Source organism: Porites lutea, chromosome 12 (genome assembly GCF_958299795.1).
Source record: "Porites lutea chromosome 12, jaPorLute2.1, whole genome shotgun sequence".
Lineage (NCBI taxonomy): Eukaryota > Metazoa > Cnidaria > Anthozoa > Scleractinia > Poritidae > Porites > Porites lutea.
The window spans coordinates 22,995,432-23,012,469 of record NC_133212.1 but is presented as its reverse complement, the minus strand read 5'-3'; the positions used below and the strand labels follow the sequence as shown (position 1 = coordinate 23,012,469).

Below are 17,038 nucleotides of genomic sequence, written 5' to 3'. Positions count from 1 at the left end.
TTAGCGCACTAATGTTCATGTATTTTACATGTACCTCCCAATAATGAGAATTCATCTTACAAAGATGGCAAATTCACTGTACCCAGGGTTCTCCCAGTGTTGAAAACTCCTTGAATTTTAGGGAGAGTCATTGAATTTCATTTTTTCTTGAAAAGTCATTAAATTTCTGTGCAAAAAGTTGAAAAGTCCTTGAATTTTCTTCAATTTTTTTAAATGCCTCTTTGTTGTCCAAGACCCGGAATACAAGTCAGAGCTCAGAGAAGTTAATGGTGGTTTACATAAAGCGTTTTTTTTTTGTACGTAAGATTTTACTATCAATAATTTAAGATCAGTGAACTGAAAAATATAGAGAAGTTGATGGAGCAAACACTTTAAGCCTTTAAGTCCTGTTAGAATGGACTGAGAATGTGCATTTTTGTATAATCTGTGAAATTACATCCCTTGTAGATGGTCCTTCAAAATCAAATGTGGTCCTTGAAAAAACCTTTAAAAGTGGTTTCAATTTTTTATACGATCCCTGGTACCCTGTACCCCTCTTTTCAAAGAAGACCACTCTATCATAATTCAAACATAAGTTTTAATTATAATTTGGGTTTTGAGAATTACAGTTACATGTATTGCATGATTTTAATAATATTATTTCCCTTTGCCTTTTTTCCCTTTCTTTTTCTTGGAGCTTGCTGCAGTTCCTGGCTGTTGGCTGGAACTGTCACTTTGTGAAGACTTGGTTTGACGACTCTTCAGCTTTGGGATCATTTCACCAATGAACTGAAATAATGCTTTTCCTTTACAAAGAAATATTATAAATAGAGATAATGTTAAGAAAATTTACATTCAGTGATCAAAAACATAAATACTAAAACTGTAGCAGTCATGATGGTGGGCAGGTTCTGGCAATGAGTTCCATAGTTTAGGTACGGCAATTAATGAGAACGACCAACAGCCATAGCCCTTCAACTTAGCTATTGGTACCATTAGGAGTTTCTTCTGTAGAGTTGCAACATTTCTGTTACGTAGGAAGTTGCTAACCCACGTAAAGCTGTAGTCATAAGAAGATTTTTTTTCAGATTAACAGCTTGGCTGTGTCTCCATTTTTTAACCCATTGGCCAAATTATGTCTGGGTAACTGATGAAAGACTCCATCACATGAAAAAAAAATCATGTCTCTAGACTGCTTAAAAGTCATGGTTGCTGTTTACAAAAGGTTTTAAAAAGATCACCGCAGCTGCATGTGAAGGGCCTGGCAGATGTGCAGCATTGGAACAAAACCCTCTTCCCTGTCCACCCTCCATTTTCAATCTTGCTCCAGACAAATTGTATCACCAGCACAAAAATATAGCTGTTTTGCCGTAAATTGATTTAGAAAAATATGAAAATGTGAGAACACCTTGAGTTGCCAACAGGGTTGAATCTATGACTTGTTAAAGATCAGCACCCTGGCCAACTGAGCTACACAGAGAGACTTATGACCACACATACTTAGTGTTTTGTCTGGCTGTGTGCTAGAGAAAAAGGCAAACAAATGCTGATATGGAACTAGTGATGGGGCTGCAATAATTATCTTAAAGTGCATGTACATGTAATCTACACACTATAACAAGTGTCAACCTTACTTGACTGAAATTTTTCGTTGACGAAGCTGCTGTCACTGTTTTTTAATTGCACTCTCACCCGACCTCTGCACATGGCATCTTTAGCACTGTCTCTGGGATAATATTTGTTCTGAGAAAAAAAAAAATTAAAACAACAAGATGTACCGTAAATCAGATGCATCAAAATATTTTACTTCGACTAACTAGGCAGCTTCAAGACTGATCAGACTTTTGTGGTCACTCAAAACTTAACATTACCTCGATTTCACAGTTTAGACCTTGACTTTGGCAGACATCCCTTATTTCATGAACTGTTGGGTTATCAGCTGCCTGTGCAGATGCATAAAAAATATTGTATTTATAAATTGATACTAATCAAATTACCAGTAATTCAGCACTTCAGATCATTAAATGAACATGTTAACAACAAAAATAAATCCTGTTCTCTTCAAATACTAATTATATAATAATTTTACATGGTAGTAAAGAGTTAACTTTCATTCTTTTAGCATCATATATTTGGCGTCAATATAATGAAGGGAGTAAATGCTACTTGAACTGGAAAAGAGAGCAATAATGGGGGTGCAACAATGTTCTTTCAAGTTTTCCTTGATGTGACCATTCAAGAGAAACCTTTTTGCTTACATTCAAGGTAAGTAGCAATTTATCACAGAATTTAGAGAGGACATCTGTTTCAGCTGATTTTCGCCTTGCTTGTGTCTTACATAAACAAGTGAGTATTACTATCAATAAATATTAACTAATAATATATAATATTATTATTACAATAAAAATTTTATATTATATTTTTCATTTTGCTTACAAGTACAAAGAAAAAGCCATATGTAAAGACAAGTGTTTGAAACTGCCCCAATTTCACGCATCGGCCTTGTCCAAGTCAAAAAAACCAAGTGACTCTGTCATACTAACACTAGAACAATAGAGCAACAGATGTGATCGGCGAACTGTTCAGCTGTTTTTTTTGTCAGCCAATATGTCGACTTTTTCCAGTCACAGTATAACGCTAAAGTTAAGGAAAGGAAAAAACGAAAAGTCACCACTAGGTGTATAACTGAGAAGAATCTGCGTGTTCTTCCCCACGTTTATTGAATCGAACCTTCCGTACCTTAGTTTTCGGAACACGTCGACCTTGTTCAACGGTTCTTCGACTATTTAAGTATGCCGGGTAAACTATAATCCACCTGAAATAGGAAACCTTACAAAATCAATACAAATGAACTAACAAGGTCGAAATTAGGAAGAGATACTGAAGAGAACACATCGAATCTTACCTTTCTTTTAATGAAGGATCGCTGCTAAGATGCGCCATCTTGATAATATTTGATACACTTCTTTTGTCATACATGACGTACTACAGCTGCATTTTGTACCGCTGACCGAAAGGATTCTGTGCTCAGACTTGAGCCCGCGTTCCCTGTCAATAACAAGAGAAGGAAATCGAAAGGAAAACCGTTGATAGTATTATAAAGAACATGGAGTTTTTCCTCGATCTGTTTTGTATCTTTTGAAACATCGATTAGCTGCTGGAAGATTATAGCTAAAGGATTTTATCCTGGTTTTAATACAAGGTGAACATTTGTGCGGTTCACTTTGATTATTGGTGGAAAGAAAAGGGCGCCAATTATGACTATGATTGAAACAGTTCGTCAGCGGCAGAAAAACTCCACAGACTTCGCGTCTTGCTACGATAACCTTTGCGCCTTGCAGAACTCTTGCCCTCTAGGATCGATAACTGCAAATCTTGATGAACTCACTATTGATTGCAATGCTGATCGAATTCGGCATAGTGACTGGACACCGATCCTGAACGCTCTGAAAATCAATAAAACTTTGAAAATTGTGGCCTTTAGGAGCTATTGGCAGCAAACACTTTATCCAGACGGAGGTAAGATTACTGATGAGTTTTGTTTTGTTCTTTCAAAGCAAGATACCGGTTTTACCAATACCGGTACAGTCAAACTCATGGACATGAAAGGGGCAGACACCAAGTGCAAGTATCCGCTTTACATAGGTGTCTCTATTATAAAAGGCTGATTTTCACTGGCGACTGATTCGAAGTTGGAATCTTAAGGCCTAGAGGAGTCATATTAAAAAGAGTGCTTTTGACCGAGTGAAAATAAAAAAAAAAATTGGAGTAAGTTGTAAGCCGAGATATAGGCTTGACAAAATTGGAATCAGGAGAATCAGAACTCTTCTGTTATCTTCCAACTCCACCTATGAATCTGTTGTCTCTTACAATTTAGTGAAGAAGCAGAAGCAGAATGATAAACCAATTATTATAGTGCTAATTCCCACACTTTGTGATTGGTTAAGTTCTTCCTCTTCTGCTTGCGCATCTCACCGCCTAGTTTTCACTAGACTTAAAGTGATGCAGTCGAAAGGGTAATCAGAATGCAGTATTCATAAGATCATAACGCTCTATGCTTCTGCTTATGATTCTGAATCTGATTCTGTCCCTTGTGAAAATCAGCCATCAGATGACATGAAGTTGGCTTAACTTCAGAATACCCAGCCACTTTTTTGAATGTACACCTCTCTTGAATAGCAAAGTGCCTACTATATTATGCCTCATTCTTTAAAGCATTCTGACAAGTAGCTGGGCATTTCTAAGTTGCTCCTAAAAGAGATTTGACTTTATTGGTTTCCTTAACCTGGACTGTATGTGTGTACAGTGTATATTCACTTCCAGTCAGATAATGGGGCATGGAGACGGTAATAGGATGTGATCTAAAAGAAAACAACACGACTGGTAGGCAGTGGTCAACATTCACAGACAGATATTCACTGTACTTTGTTGATTGGTGGAAGAAAAGTTCACTGTCTTATGTTATGTCATGTGACCTTAATAATAGCCAATGACAACGTGCTTTTGTGGGAAAAATTTATTCTGTGTTCACTGCTGTGATTACAGTTTGCACTTACTAGTGACTTTCATGTGGCTTTAAGAAGTTTCAGAACAGCGTTTACAAGCGTTGAGGAAGAAAGCTCCAGCAATTCGCAGCAAGGATGTCACTTATCGTGTCTGCAGGTACACTGTTTCACAAAACCCTAACTAAACAAATAAATAAAGAATTTAAACTGTATAATTATTATGAATAATATGAATATTGTTCTGAGTCATTTATGTGTATAAAAAGTCCTTGCTCAATTTTGAATCTTCAGGACAATAAAAGAATGCTTATGTGTCACTGAAAACCTGAATAAGATCACTTTTCAAGGAATTCCTTTGCGAGAAAGAGACCTAGCTTGTTTGGCAAAGGTAACTGCTATGTTTTTCAATTTTGTTTAAGAAATGATATGAATTATTGCTTTTGGAATGAATTGTCCTTTAACCTTTGAAGTCCAGACATTTGGCGTAAATTTACTTTTTAATACTTTGAGTACATTTCAGTGTCATGTATCTTCCTTAACAATATGCTACATGCATTTTCTAACCTGGGCTTTTTTGTTATAGGGTATTACAAAAAACAGAACTTTACAACATCTGTCACTAGAATTTTGTCAAATTGGGGATAGTGGTGTTGACAGTAAGTGAAAAAATACAATGTACTTACATGTACCAGTAAATGGCTTATGGTAGCTTTTTAGATCAATTGCCAATAAATTAATTGCCTGCAAATTTATTTCTAGTAGGGTTTACGTTACACTGAATGGACTTTGTTCTAGCAGTGCCTGGTAGCCCTGTATGCTGCCATGGGCACCCTGTTTTAACAAGGTCAAATCACTGTTACCTACAATTTGTTTTTAAACCACAGCCTTAGTGAAGATGGTAAAAAGTGCCTATATACTAGCCTGAGAAAACAGCCGACATTTGGCAACACTACCACTAGTTTCCCCGCCAAATGACATCTGAGTAACGAGTGCAGAAATTCCATACTGATGACGTGTCATTACTAAGATCTGGGTAGTGCTTCTGATTGGTTGAATCAAATTTCCCATGTGACATGACCAATCAGAAGCACTACCCAGATCTGGGTAGTGATGCATCATCAGTATGGAATTTCTGCGCTCGTTACTCAGATGTCATTTGGTGGGGAAACCGGTGGTAGCATTGCCAAATGTTGGCTGTTTTCTCAGGCTACCTATATACAACATGTAGAGCTGTATGCACTAATTAATTTTTTTTCTGTTATCTTGTAGTTCTTTGCAATGCGATAAAAAATAATACATCTGTAATAACTGTAAACTTCACTGGCTGTAGTCTTACATGGAGAGGAGCCGACACCCTGGCTAAAGTGATACGGGTAATTTTTATTTATTTTATCTATTTCTATTTCATTGCAGTGTACTTGTGTCGTCCACAGTATGTGAGTAGGGGCTGACCGACAACCACCCTTTCACTCAAGTTATTGGCCGGTGTAAAAAATTTACAAAAATTCCAAATTTCTATTTTTTTTTTCCATCCAAAGAAATATAGTACTACACTGTATGCAAAGTTCTACCGAAGAGTTAGAATAATTATTATTTAATCACAGACTTAATAGTTAGATCACTGTGACAAGTTATCCTGCTATAAGTTGGTCTAAGACTGAAATGGTCACAAACACATAATCAATTTACACCTTGCATTGCCATTGATTTGTCTCACCAAATTCAACATGTTAACCACCATTAAAAACATTCATCATTTTAGCATCAAGCCACAAGACGTCACAGTGTTGCATGGCAAGACAGCCTGCGATATCGCCGCCCAGATCTGGATAGAATGCCTGGAGTTCGCCGTATAACAGTTTGTAAAAATCCACTTATCAATGATCGTGGAGCTGAGCTGATAGCTGAGGCATTAAAAGATGACCTCTGGGTCAAAGGTTAAAATTCTTTAAAATTTAAAATTTCGATTTATGTAAAACAAAAGATAGTGAGCCAAAATATTGTTTTGATTATGTCACCTGAATATTAATCTGAAGCCTCCTTACAAAGCTACAACTGTGTGCAGTCATTGCCCTCAATGCTTAATATTCCTATATAGCATTTCAAGACTGACAAAAAACCACTGAATACAATAAATTGATTAATAATTACTGACAGTTGTATCGTAGGTACCTCCAAGTTTTAATGGCTATTTGTCTCAACATACATGTAAATTTGAATGGTATAGCTATGGGATTTGAGAGACATAAACTAGGGGGAAAATAGCTTTCGACGCAACTTGACCAGCAAAGTTACTGCCCCGGGCTATCATGCTACACTTATAACTAAAAAGATGCACCAGTTATGGTCCCTTTGATGTAAATTCTATTAATTTTGATACCCTATCTTACCTTCCCTACCTGTATAGCTTTAGACATGCAACAATGTGGTATCTCAACTGAGGGAGCGATGACCTTTCAACCAGTGCTAAAATTCAACTCCACAATCACTGTATTGGACCTCAGACTTAATCCTCTAATTGGTTAGTGCTGTGCAGCCTGTTGTCTTTTGTATTGTATTTTATATCGTAATTTTGTTGACCCACAAAACACTTACTAGGAGTTCATAAGAACTCATTTAAATGCTGTGAAAGGTTTGAACCCAGGAGTTCAAAAGTAGGCTGAGTTTGATCGTCTGGGTGAACGAATGGGTCCCTGTGTTCTTGATCAAATTAACATTAATTTTGGAAATGTTTGTTTTTGACAAGAGGGTAAAACTGGACTACCTGGAGAAAAACCTCTTGGAACAAAGGAGAGAGCCAACAACAAACTTAGCCCATATGCAAACAAGAATCAACGCATTTGCAATGTTATCATTTAAAAAGCTTTTTGTTTTAAAGTTTTCAACAATGTCCTCCTAAATTTTCTTGTTTTTGCACAGAACGAGAGGTTTTTGGATCACTGATGGAGCAGCTGATGATAAACACAGGAGACACTGAATTAGAAGTAGGTGAATGATTGTTTTAAGGCGTTTCCTGTTTGCTGTGAATGTGATTCTTAATCTCATTCTTATAAATGTAAGCAAAGTTATAGCAAAGAGTGCTAAAGAAAAAAAAATGTTTTAGTTATTTTTCTGTTTTCTTTCTTCAGTATCCCTGGCTGGTAATTCGTGAACCAAAACCTGGAAGAATCAGACCACGTAAACGAGGGGGACCGTTTAAAGGTAAAATTGCGACTTCACAACATGGACACCGACCAGGAAGGTGAGTTCTTCCTTTGACAAACAGTCCAGTTATGGCGTAATGGCAGATATTGATTTTGCAGATGATAAGGCCTGCCGTTTTCATCTGTGATGTGGACCATTAACAAGATAATGTATTTGGGGCATGTCTTTGACAACATGAAAAATGTTTTTCTAGCCTGTGTAGCTGGTGGTTTTTTGGTGTGCGTTTTTCTTTTGTGTTTGATAAAGTAAGAGTTTCAGCCGCGTGAAAGCTGAACCGAGGAAAGAAAACAATGGGGGAGGGGAGAAGGCAGTGAGCCTTGTCCCCTCACACCTCCCCCTTTCTGTTTCTACCTCAGTTAAGCTTTCACGTGGCTGTAACTCTTACTTTGTGAACAACTAAAGAAAAAACACACCAAAAAACGGCCAACTATGCAGGCTAATGTTTTTCTTGCAGCTAGGTTGATGGGTTACCTTAATGTTTTAAATAGTCAAATGAGTTTTGTTACATGTAGATGCTATGAAAATGATCATCCATTTCTTTCCTCAAAGAGTTGGCTTGTCCAAAAATGCGTCTGTAGTATCAAAAAAGTCTTCTGCTGGTTTCATTCCATGGAGAACAGCTGCTAGAGTAGGGAAAAACAGGTATTTACATGGAGAAGTATTTAGCTTTTTTCCTTCATGTACCACAGGGACACTTACCATTTTCAATGCACACAGTCAATCTGATTGTAACCCGTAGAGCAACTCAAGTGCTATTTTTTGCATTTTTCAGTTGAGTGAATGGAAGGTTAGGGTTATTTAAATAAACTGAACAATTTTCTTTCTTTCTCATTTTCAGACACAAACTCGGAAAAGAGGTTGCACAGAGAGGTGTTCCTACCAAAAAGAAGGTATTTTTTTACCTGATTTCAGATTTTTCTAGATAGCATAAAGTAAACGACTCTATACAATTGTTGTAAATCTGTTTTTTGGTGCTCTGATCTCAGATCAGTTTGGATTACTTTGGCCAAAATAGGACAATAAAATTTTACCTTGTTCTACCTCATCTGTACTGTAATCGCAGTTAAGTTATGTTTCCTATTTACTACAGCTCAAGACTGCTGCAAGTAAACCACAAGCTACAAGCTCACCATTATCAAGCGAAGAAGATGAACCAGCCAACCGCACCAACGGCACAGGTATGCCCTGGGAATGAGGTCTACACTAGCATCATCACTAGCGTCTAATAGGAATTGTCACGGGTGAAATCGTTGCAGGCAAAGTTTAGAGCATGAACAAAAGAAAAGAAAGAAACTCTGCAAAAATACCAAACCAAAACGAGCAAGGAACTCGGTCTAGTGGCAGGATTGATGAATGCTTATAGAAATGAACTCCATAAATTCTTATTATATTTTATTTTATTTCAGAAAGTTCAGTTGACAATCACGAAAAGTTGAAGGAGATGCAGGTAAACGTTTCAAATTATTATAATTTTTAATTACTGCCCTGTGAATTGTGCCTGGGTAGAAAGTATTCCTAGATATTGCTACATTATTGATACAACAGAAGTTAGCCTGTGGCACAAGCTCCCCCCCCCCCCCTACCCTTAACTGGTAATCTTTAATGCAGACTAATTTTCTTTTTTCCATGCATAGTTTGAAATGGAGATGCTTAAACATCGCCTTGAAGATGAAAGTCGAGCGCGTGCCACAGCTGATTCAAGGATACTTGAAGTAGGTGGACTTCATTAAGTTTTAGAGGCAACGGTATTTGTCTCATTTTCGTCGTACAAAAATTCATGTTGAATTTATTATTCTGAAAAATAATAAAGATTGTTTTTCTGCAAAATCATTTTGTATTAGATGTAAAGCTCTTTCTCATCTTGTTGTTTGTTTCTATTCCTATCGCGCCTGTGTAGCTGCAAGTGGAAAACAGAAGATTGCAACAAGAGATAAGGTTGCTTAAGACAAAACAAACGGCAAGTTTCAGCTCTACAATTACTGTACTTATTAATAGAGTATTACTCCTCCCTGGCTCTCATCAAGAGCATAATTATGCTTTCATTTAATTGCCACACTTCAGGAAGTTATTCATAGACTGAAAATTTAGGAGCACTATGTACATCATGATAAACAATACCAATGGAAAGTACACATGTAATGCTCAGAAGCTTTCATTTGAATGGTCACACTAAAAGATTTCAGATTTCAATACCAGACGTAAAAACGCTTCCTTGCGCAAGACAACAAACCGTAAATATCATTGTAGGATTAGAAAAGCTGATCGTGGAATGACTTTGCAATGAAAAGAAGGTAGAATAATCGCAGAAATTTTGTTCTCCTTCCCTGTAGTTGCCGCCCAGTCGACCCATTTCGTTTAATGATCCTTTACTGAACACAACTTTTGACCAACCTAAAACTGGAGGTAAGTGCAACTTAAATTTCCCCTGGCTATTATAAGGTCTAAGGTGAATACGAAACTTTTGAATTTAGAAATTTTCAGATACTCTCTTTCTAAGAGATTCACAAACCTACTTCGACCTTTGACAAAGCAAGCGGTCACAGGATTTCAACTACAGATTAAACAGCATAGTTACAAATACATACCGTAAAATTCCGAAAATAAGCCCTGGGGCTTATATTTTTCAAAGGCCCTTTTTGAGGGGCTTATTTTTGGAGGGGCTTATCTACGGAGGGAAATTTGCGTTTCAAAATCGATTGGGCTAACCTTATAAATGGAAGGAAATTTACCGTTTTTGCTTTTTTTCTTTGTATTTGAGCGCAATTTCCAAGTACAAGCACCCGGGGGGCTTATATTTGGAGGGGCGATTTAACGGAGGGTTTTTTGCGTTACGAGTTTGGGGGGCTTATATTTGGAGGGGCTTATTTTCGGAATTTTACGGTATGTAATCTTTTACTGCATAAACGGCACCTAAGAAGAGTGCTTTTCAGTATCTTTTACAGCGCATGTCGAAATGAAGTTAGTAGTTGTTTTGTTTTTGCTTATCAAAGCCCTCTGACTGACAAGAACGTCTCTTGCCATGTTTTCACCCAATCAGAATTGAATCGACAGCCGCAGCCTAAAAAGGATTTAAAAAGAACCGGAATTTCATCGTTGTGTTTTCACGTCTTACATAAAACGTCACGTTACGAATTTTTAGGTCACAGTCGTGCAGTGGACGTTAAGGAAATGTGCCAAAGAGCGCGATGCACGTGCAGAGCTGTTGTTTTGCTGATACAACCATTTTTTTTTCTTTTTTACGTTCTCATTGCCTTTATCGTCATGGTTATAAGCTGCACGACTTGAGTATAAGCGAAAACTGCTCATCCACCTTACTGACCGCCTTATGGGGTTTATTTTCTAACTATCTCACATTATTTCGTTCTAGGAGCCAAAACTATTCTTGAAGACGACCGAGTGCTAGAGAGCATAGAAGCGTCATTCAGGCAATTTCATAGTTTCCTGGATCTCCTGAAAGGCTCCAAGTTAGTACAATTTACTTTCTAGAGCGTTAATGACCATTTTTAGTCTTTCATTCCATCAAGGGAAGAGTGTTTGACCAATTTCCTGTAATGTCCGACGCTGTTTACGTTGTCAGAACACAACATCCAAAAGCAGCAAAAGACCTTTACATCATTAAGCATTGGCCGCGAAAAGCCCTCTGCTTGAGCCTTGGAGAAGGAATTGGCAATTAATCACAAAACAAACAACAAATAGAAAGTCCGGTTTGTGAGCCTTTTTTATTTTTATGTCCTTTAGGTTCAGTGATCTGGCGCATATTCTTGGTGAAAACAGCCGCTTACCCGAGCCGGACAATGGTCTTTCCCCCATCACAGAAGAATCTTTGTCAAGCACAGCGAGATGACAAATATTTCATAATTTTATTAACTCTTATTTTATTCTTTTTAATGCGTGCTTCTTTCCGCATGCAATTTTTGTTCCTATGGTATAAACGTTTTGATTATCTCTTTGCGTTGATACTAATACTGTTAAACATCGTATTTTATTTCATGCAAATTCTGAGTGCTATTAAATGGAAGATTATCAACCTTTTACCATTGCTATGATTTTTGTAGTTAACGCAAAACCTCAAGTAAATTGAGAGGCCCTTAACCCTCATTTAGTATACAGGCTATACGTAATCCCCTCCTTTCAGTTTCCAAAAGACTTACCTGATACTAATTTTCCGTTTGTAACCTAAGTGATTTGTCTTAAAGAGGGCCATTGTTTAAAGGCCGCAGTGGTACACCCCTGCCCAAACTTCCCTAAGTGTCCCCCCGCCCCCCTCCCCTCACCCCATCACCACCAAACTTCCTTGCGTACTATCAGGGATGTTTGTGGAATGCGGGAAGGTATACAGTAACATTTTGCGTATAAAAACCTACAGTTGACGCATGAAATTGTACATCATCAAGTTGTATTAGCCTTATGTCGGGAAGATGGCTATCTGAGATGGATCCTCTAGCTAGATCTCTAGATCTCTTGGGCAGAACAAACTAACACTAGTAAGGCCTGATCACGAAATGACTAGCAAGCGACTGCTTACGTCCAGGGGCTGAACGAATAATAACAGAGGTAAGAGATAAACGAGAAATTCATCTGCCTAAAGTAAAATCCACTATTGGCCAGTCTACCTTTAAATTCACTGGAGCAAAGGATTGGAACGAGTTACCTAATGAATTACGGGTTGATGGCCTAACTTTAGGATCTTTTTAAAGAAAGACATTTAAGTATTTGCAAGAACAAGACAAAACACAGCATACATGTAGATTGTAGATTAATTGATTTTAATTTTTTAACACCTTTTTTATTGTAAATATTAATCTTTCCGCTTTTTTACTGTGTACTATTTTTTTTTTAATATTTTATTACTGCACATAGGTTTAGACCAGCTGTTTTTTCATACTCAGCTGATCTACTCTTTTTTTTTTTGCAGTGTAAATTAAGTATTTATTTCTTGTTATGAACCTACAAGGATACAGGATATATCTGGAAAGTAATATGTAAGTTTGGAATCTCTGTACTGCCTCTTTACTTAATATTCATTTTATTTTGCATTAGTGGTTCCGTAAAGGCAGGCAACTTAAAGACGCTTGCACTTTGTGTATCTCAACGTTAGTAACACTCATATTAAGTTCGCTTTGTTTTCTTTCAGATGAATGCTATCTGGAGCACATCATGATCCTACTTTGTGCACTATCACCTGTCTTGAAAACCTACTGTGATGAATTTTCTGTCCCAAAGAGGGCTAGTACCCTGTCAGGTAGGTTGTGAGGTTTACTCTCTGTGTGTAATCATTAGGTGTGACCTACAAAGAAGTTTTTCCCTGGGTTCTGTCATTGCTTTTGTTTATTGAATAGCTTCTCACTCCCAAAGCCTTAAGAATGTTTATTATAAATAGGGTGAGTTCATTGTGATGATCCGGATCAGGATTAGTTACCAATCACTCGGATCATCGCACGTCATAGGAACCGACCAATCCACCCTGGGAAAGGATTCATCGGATAATTTAATATCACATGATCCGAGTGATCTCGGATCACTGATCTCGTTCCGGTTAATCTGCCTAAGGAACGCACTTTTAAACCTCATCTGCCAGGGTCTCGGTTTGTTGGTTTTGTTTGGGTGTGTAGGTCATTTCCATGGCCTGACTAGCTCGACTTGCGAACCCTGATTTTCTGATGGGCCTCCTCCGATACTGTGAAGACGTTTTCCGCTTCTTGCTCGAACGACCTACGAAAGACTTCCCGTGTAACTTTCCATTTTCTTCGGCTCCCGAGCCACTGCGTCTGCGCGCCAAACGCTTGTACATCAAATTGGCGGGAACGTGAGAGAGTGTCGGCATCTTTGTCGAGCGACGAGGTTGCTGAATACGCGTGCGTGCTTGCATGTAAAAGTAAGAGAAATTGCTACCAATCACTGATACCGGAAGTGCGATGATTATGACGCCGCATATCGCGCACATAGCACCGATTATCTTTCCTACTTTGGTGACCGGAACTACGTCACCATACCCTAGCGTAGTGACTGTAACAATTGCCCACCAAAAGGATTCTGGGATGCTGGGAAACTTTTCGCTGTTGGTCTCGTTCTCTGCGAAGTAAATCATACTGGAGAACAGAATTATGGGCACGATGAGGCTTATGAAAACCAGTAACAACTCGTTTTTACTGGACATTAGTGTGTGAAAAAGAACTTGGAAGGAAAACGAGAGGCTGAAAATACGGAAGATTCTGAGCGTTCTCATTACAACCAACCATGAAGTTCGTGTTGTCACGTGGTACAGTGAGAGATAGAATGGCAACACAGCCAGTAAATCAATCAAGTTCATTGGATTGCGAGCGAAGCTTTTTAAATCTGGGCAAAAAATGAGACGAAGGAGGAACTCTGCCGTGAACCAAATCGATGTCATGGTATCCAGAGTTCGCAAGACCTTAATTGTAGTTTTGTGTTCTTTGACAGTTGCCATGGTACCCAGACAGAATTGCGTGACGGAAATCATGATAAAGAGACTTGTTAAGCCAATGAAAACCTGTAAAAGAAAATCTTACTCTAAGTGTTATTGTAAAAACGTTTCACTGTAAGACTTTGAGCCTAAGAATAGCTTCAGTTCAGAACATTGCATTTCCCCAATTTTAAACAGGCGCAATACAAAGAAATTGTCATAACTTTTGTCAAAGAATGCCGTAAAAGATTATTTGAGAAAGCATGCTCGAGTTGTAACTCGACTGAATTCAGTAGTCTAACTCTCCCAATTGTTATTTTTCAAGTCAGCGTTTTGGTACTAAGAAGTTGCCTTTGTACGTTTGTTGTTTTTGGTCTGTTTAGAAAGAGGACTTGGTTTACCTGATGCTTGGTGATCGATTGGGCGACGTTGTTCCATTCAAAATGTAAGTAGCGTGTTAATATTGCGGTGTTAAAGGCCTTAAAAAGGGTGAATCAAATATGCCAGAATTCACGGTTTTAATTATAATACCAATCAGTTTGACTTTTGATTTTGTAAAAGACGCTTCCGTAACTGACAATCAACGAACAATGAGAGCAGTTTCAATAGAAGGTTAAAATTGTCAGGTGATCGGTGATCTTTTGAAGAAAATCACCTGCTTAGATTTCGTGTAATTTTGTTTAAGAGCAAAAAAAAAAATGGACGGGGGGGGATATGAAAATACGCATTTTTGTTTACGACGGGAGAGAAAAAATAGACCCGAACATAGTATTTAGGAGGGTGGAGTCGAGATAGCTATGTTGTTTTTTTCATTGAAGCAATCGGATTTGTGAGCAGCAACAGTATGAAACACAAATAACACATTATTTACCCGCCCTTTCCATAGTTTTAGATAAATACGTAAAATAGCGCCTAAAGGCATTGCCCAAAATAATAATCGCGCCGAGTCAATATTTGATTGATGCTTTTGTACTAATGTCCCACAACATCACGTATAGCAAGAATTATTTTTCTCGATAAAATGGTTATAAAGTGTAAACAAAACATTTATTATCCGAAACGGTCAAAGTTGAAACACGAAATAAGGTTTAGTGAGTTCCGAAAGGCATGATCAAATCTCGTTTTTATCGAATAACAATGGCCTTACGGGCCCTGTCTACGCGAGTCCGGACATTTTTGAAACCGCATATTTTTTTTACACGGTTAGGCCACGTATGAATGAGCGAATTCACTGGATGCAGGTGGACGCAAGAACGATGTGTATAAAAAAATATGTGGCCTGATTAAATGTTACAAACAATTTATCCCAGCGCTCGAGTGATCTGTTAATGCTCTACGCCTTTTACTGGGTAATAAGTCGGCTTTGTCTAACAAATTTTAGCAACGAATGTCCACTTTTCTGAGTCAATTCTCAGTGACCCCCTTGTTTAAATCAAAGCTTGGAAAATATATAAACGCTTTTTTGGTCAGTCATTTCCCAGTACCTTGAATCAGACTGTTATCTTGTTGCTTTTATCAGACAAAATCTGGTTTCTTTGTTATATTTCATACGAGTGGATTTACGGAATTACTTTTAAGTGAAGTTCGTTTACCTTAGCTGCTATTGAAGAGCGTGGGTCGTCCAACAAAGACCACACTTTTGGCCGAAATCGTCTCCATCTTTCCCACAAATTTCTGTTGAGAACTGTTTCCGATCCGAACAAGCTTACAATAGTTCGCTTTCGCTCTACTTGTTTAGCTTCTTCCCCAGATGATCGTCTGGCGCTGTCGAGATGAAAAGTCTTTAGCGTCTCTTCTGTATTGATCTGCCTTTTGTACAACACCCAACAGCAAGGCTCAATGTCACGGTCGTTAATTCCCCAGTAAGATAGTTCCTCTTGAAATAGCGCCGAACATACATCCACCGGACAGTGCAGTTTACCGATGCGATAGTAATTCAACACCTCGGAAAAGATACGAGGGTGTCGGTCGAAAAAGTATTCGCCCAGTACAGGGTCGTAATCGGGGCTGTTTGGGTGGTTTTCTGCAATCCACGAGAGACGAGTATCGGGTATGTTTTTTAATGTCGTCAAAAAAGTGTTATGTCTAAAACCACCAACGTTGATGGTTATTCTGTCATTTCGTAAAACGTCCAGCATTGAATGGCTGACCGTAGAGATTTTGCCAGCCATTTTGTTGAAAGGAAGTGTCGGAAAATTAGTACAGAATCCACACAGAAATCTGGCAATGAAAACATCAACGTCAAAAGCCAAGTAAGGTTAGCTTTGCGTGGTCATTTGAAGACCACATAGTGCTTCGAAAATTAGAGAGCGTAGATGAGTACAATTTCCCTTGTGTCGAGATCCAAGGTGGCTTCTCCTGACAAAATTCGTTCGAGGAGAGTTAACTGTTTGGAGTTGATCACATGCAGCGAAAGTTTGAATGCCACCAAATCTTGGGTGGATCACTTTTAATTAAAGATGTCCCGGGGATGGTACAATGCAAATCAGCTGGGTGACGTATTTTTTTGAAGGAAAACTCTTTTCACGAGTGTTTGTTTATATTTTAACCATTGAATGCCGGAATAAAAGCGGTTCGAAGGATGAAAGAAGGGCTATGTTCATTGAAAATGCAAACGGCGGCAATTATCCCTGTAATTATTTCAGCTATTAAAGCCCATGTAGGCGAATAATGTCAAGTCAATATGTGCTCAATTAAACCAAATGCAGTTTTGAATTTGTTTTTTTCGCTTTCAATGTTCTTAGACCAAACGGGTCATCTGGTGTGGTCCATTCGCGCCTACTGCTTTCTGCCGGTTTTCAAGTGTATGTAATTTATTAATCAGAGATCACTGCTTCATTAAACATCAATATTGCTTAAAATTTCGATTCAGAATAAAGAGAATCCTTGATTTGGTTTTGAATTTTAACATCTATTGTGTGACACC

At 38.1% G+C, this 17,038-nt stretch overlaps 3 protein-coding genes across 3 annotated transcripts; 1 reads left to right on the top strand and 2 right to left on the bottom strand.

The window, feature by feature from the left end:
- Positions 1 to 560: 560 nt before the first annotated feature.
- On the bottom strand, positions 561 to 2,937 carry LOC140921523 (signal recognition particle 19 kDa protein-like). Its single transcript, XM_073371526.1, has 5 exons — positions 2,885 to 2,937; positions 2,719 to 2,794; positions 1,851 to 1,922; positions 1,614 to 1,722; positions 561 to 785 (listed from the first exon to the last, which is right to left on the bottom strand). The coding sequence occupies exons 1-5, from the start codon at positions 2,920 to 2,922 to the stop codon at positions 637 to 639; spliced, it is 444 nt and encodes a 147-aa protein (XP_073227627.1). The 5' UTR covers positions 2,923 to 2,937; the 3' UTR covers positions 561 to 636.
- Positions 2,938 to 3,073: 136 nt separating this feature from the next.
- LOC140921299 (centrosomal protein of 78 kDa-like) lies at positions 3,074 to 11,619 on the top strand. Its single transcript, XM_073371291.1, has 18 exons — positions 3,074 to 3,498; positions 4,560 to 4,641; positions 4,776 to 4,872; positions 5,068 to 5,140; positions 5,754 to 5,857; positions 6,247 to 6,421; positions 6,892 to 7,005; positions 7,404 to 7,468; positions 7,613 to 7,725; positions 8,238 to 8,330; positions 8,527 to 8,578; positions 8,779 to 8,866; positions 9,095 to 9,135; positions 9,323 to 9,400; positions 9,586 to 9,645; positions 10,019 to 10,091; positions 11,056 to 11,152; positions 11,427 to 11,619. The coding sequence occupies exons 1-18, from the start codon at positions 3,237 to 3,239 to the stop codon at positions 11,530 to 11,532; spliced, it is 1,773 nt and encodes a 590-aa protein (XP_073227392.1). The 5' UTR covers positions 3,074 to 3,236; the 3' UTR covers positions 11,533 to 11,619.
- A 1,190-nt stretch (positions 11,620 to 12,809) lies between these two features.
- LOC140921443 (voltage-gated potassium channel KCNC1-like) lies at positions 12,810 to 16,814 on the bottom strand. Its single transcript, XM_073371439.1, has 2 exons — positions 15,705 to 16,814; positions 12,810 to 14,199 (listed from the first exon to the last, which is right to left on the bottom strand). The coding sequence occupies exons 1-2, from the start codon at positions 16,281 to 16,283 to the stop codon at positions 13,249 to 13,251; spliced, it is 1,530 nt and encodes a 509-aa protein (XP_073227540.1). The 5' UTR covers positions 16,284 to 16,814; the 3' UTR covers positions 12,810 to 13,248.
- Between the last annotated feature and the right edge of the window lie 224 nt (positions 16,815 to 17,038).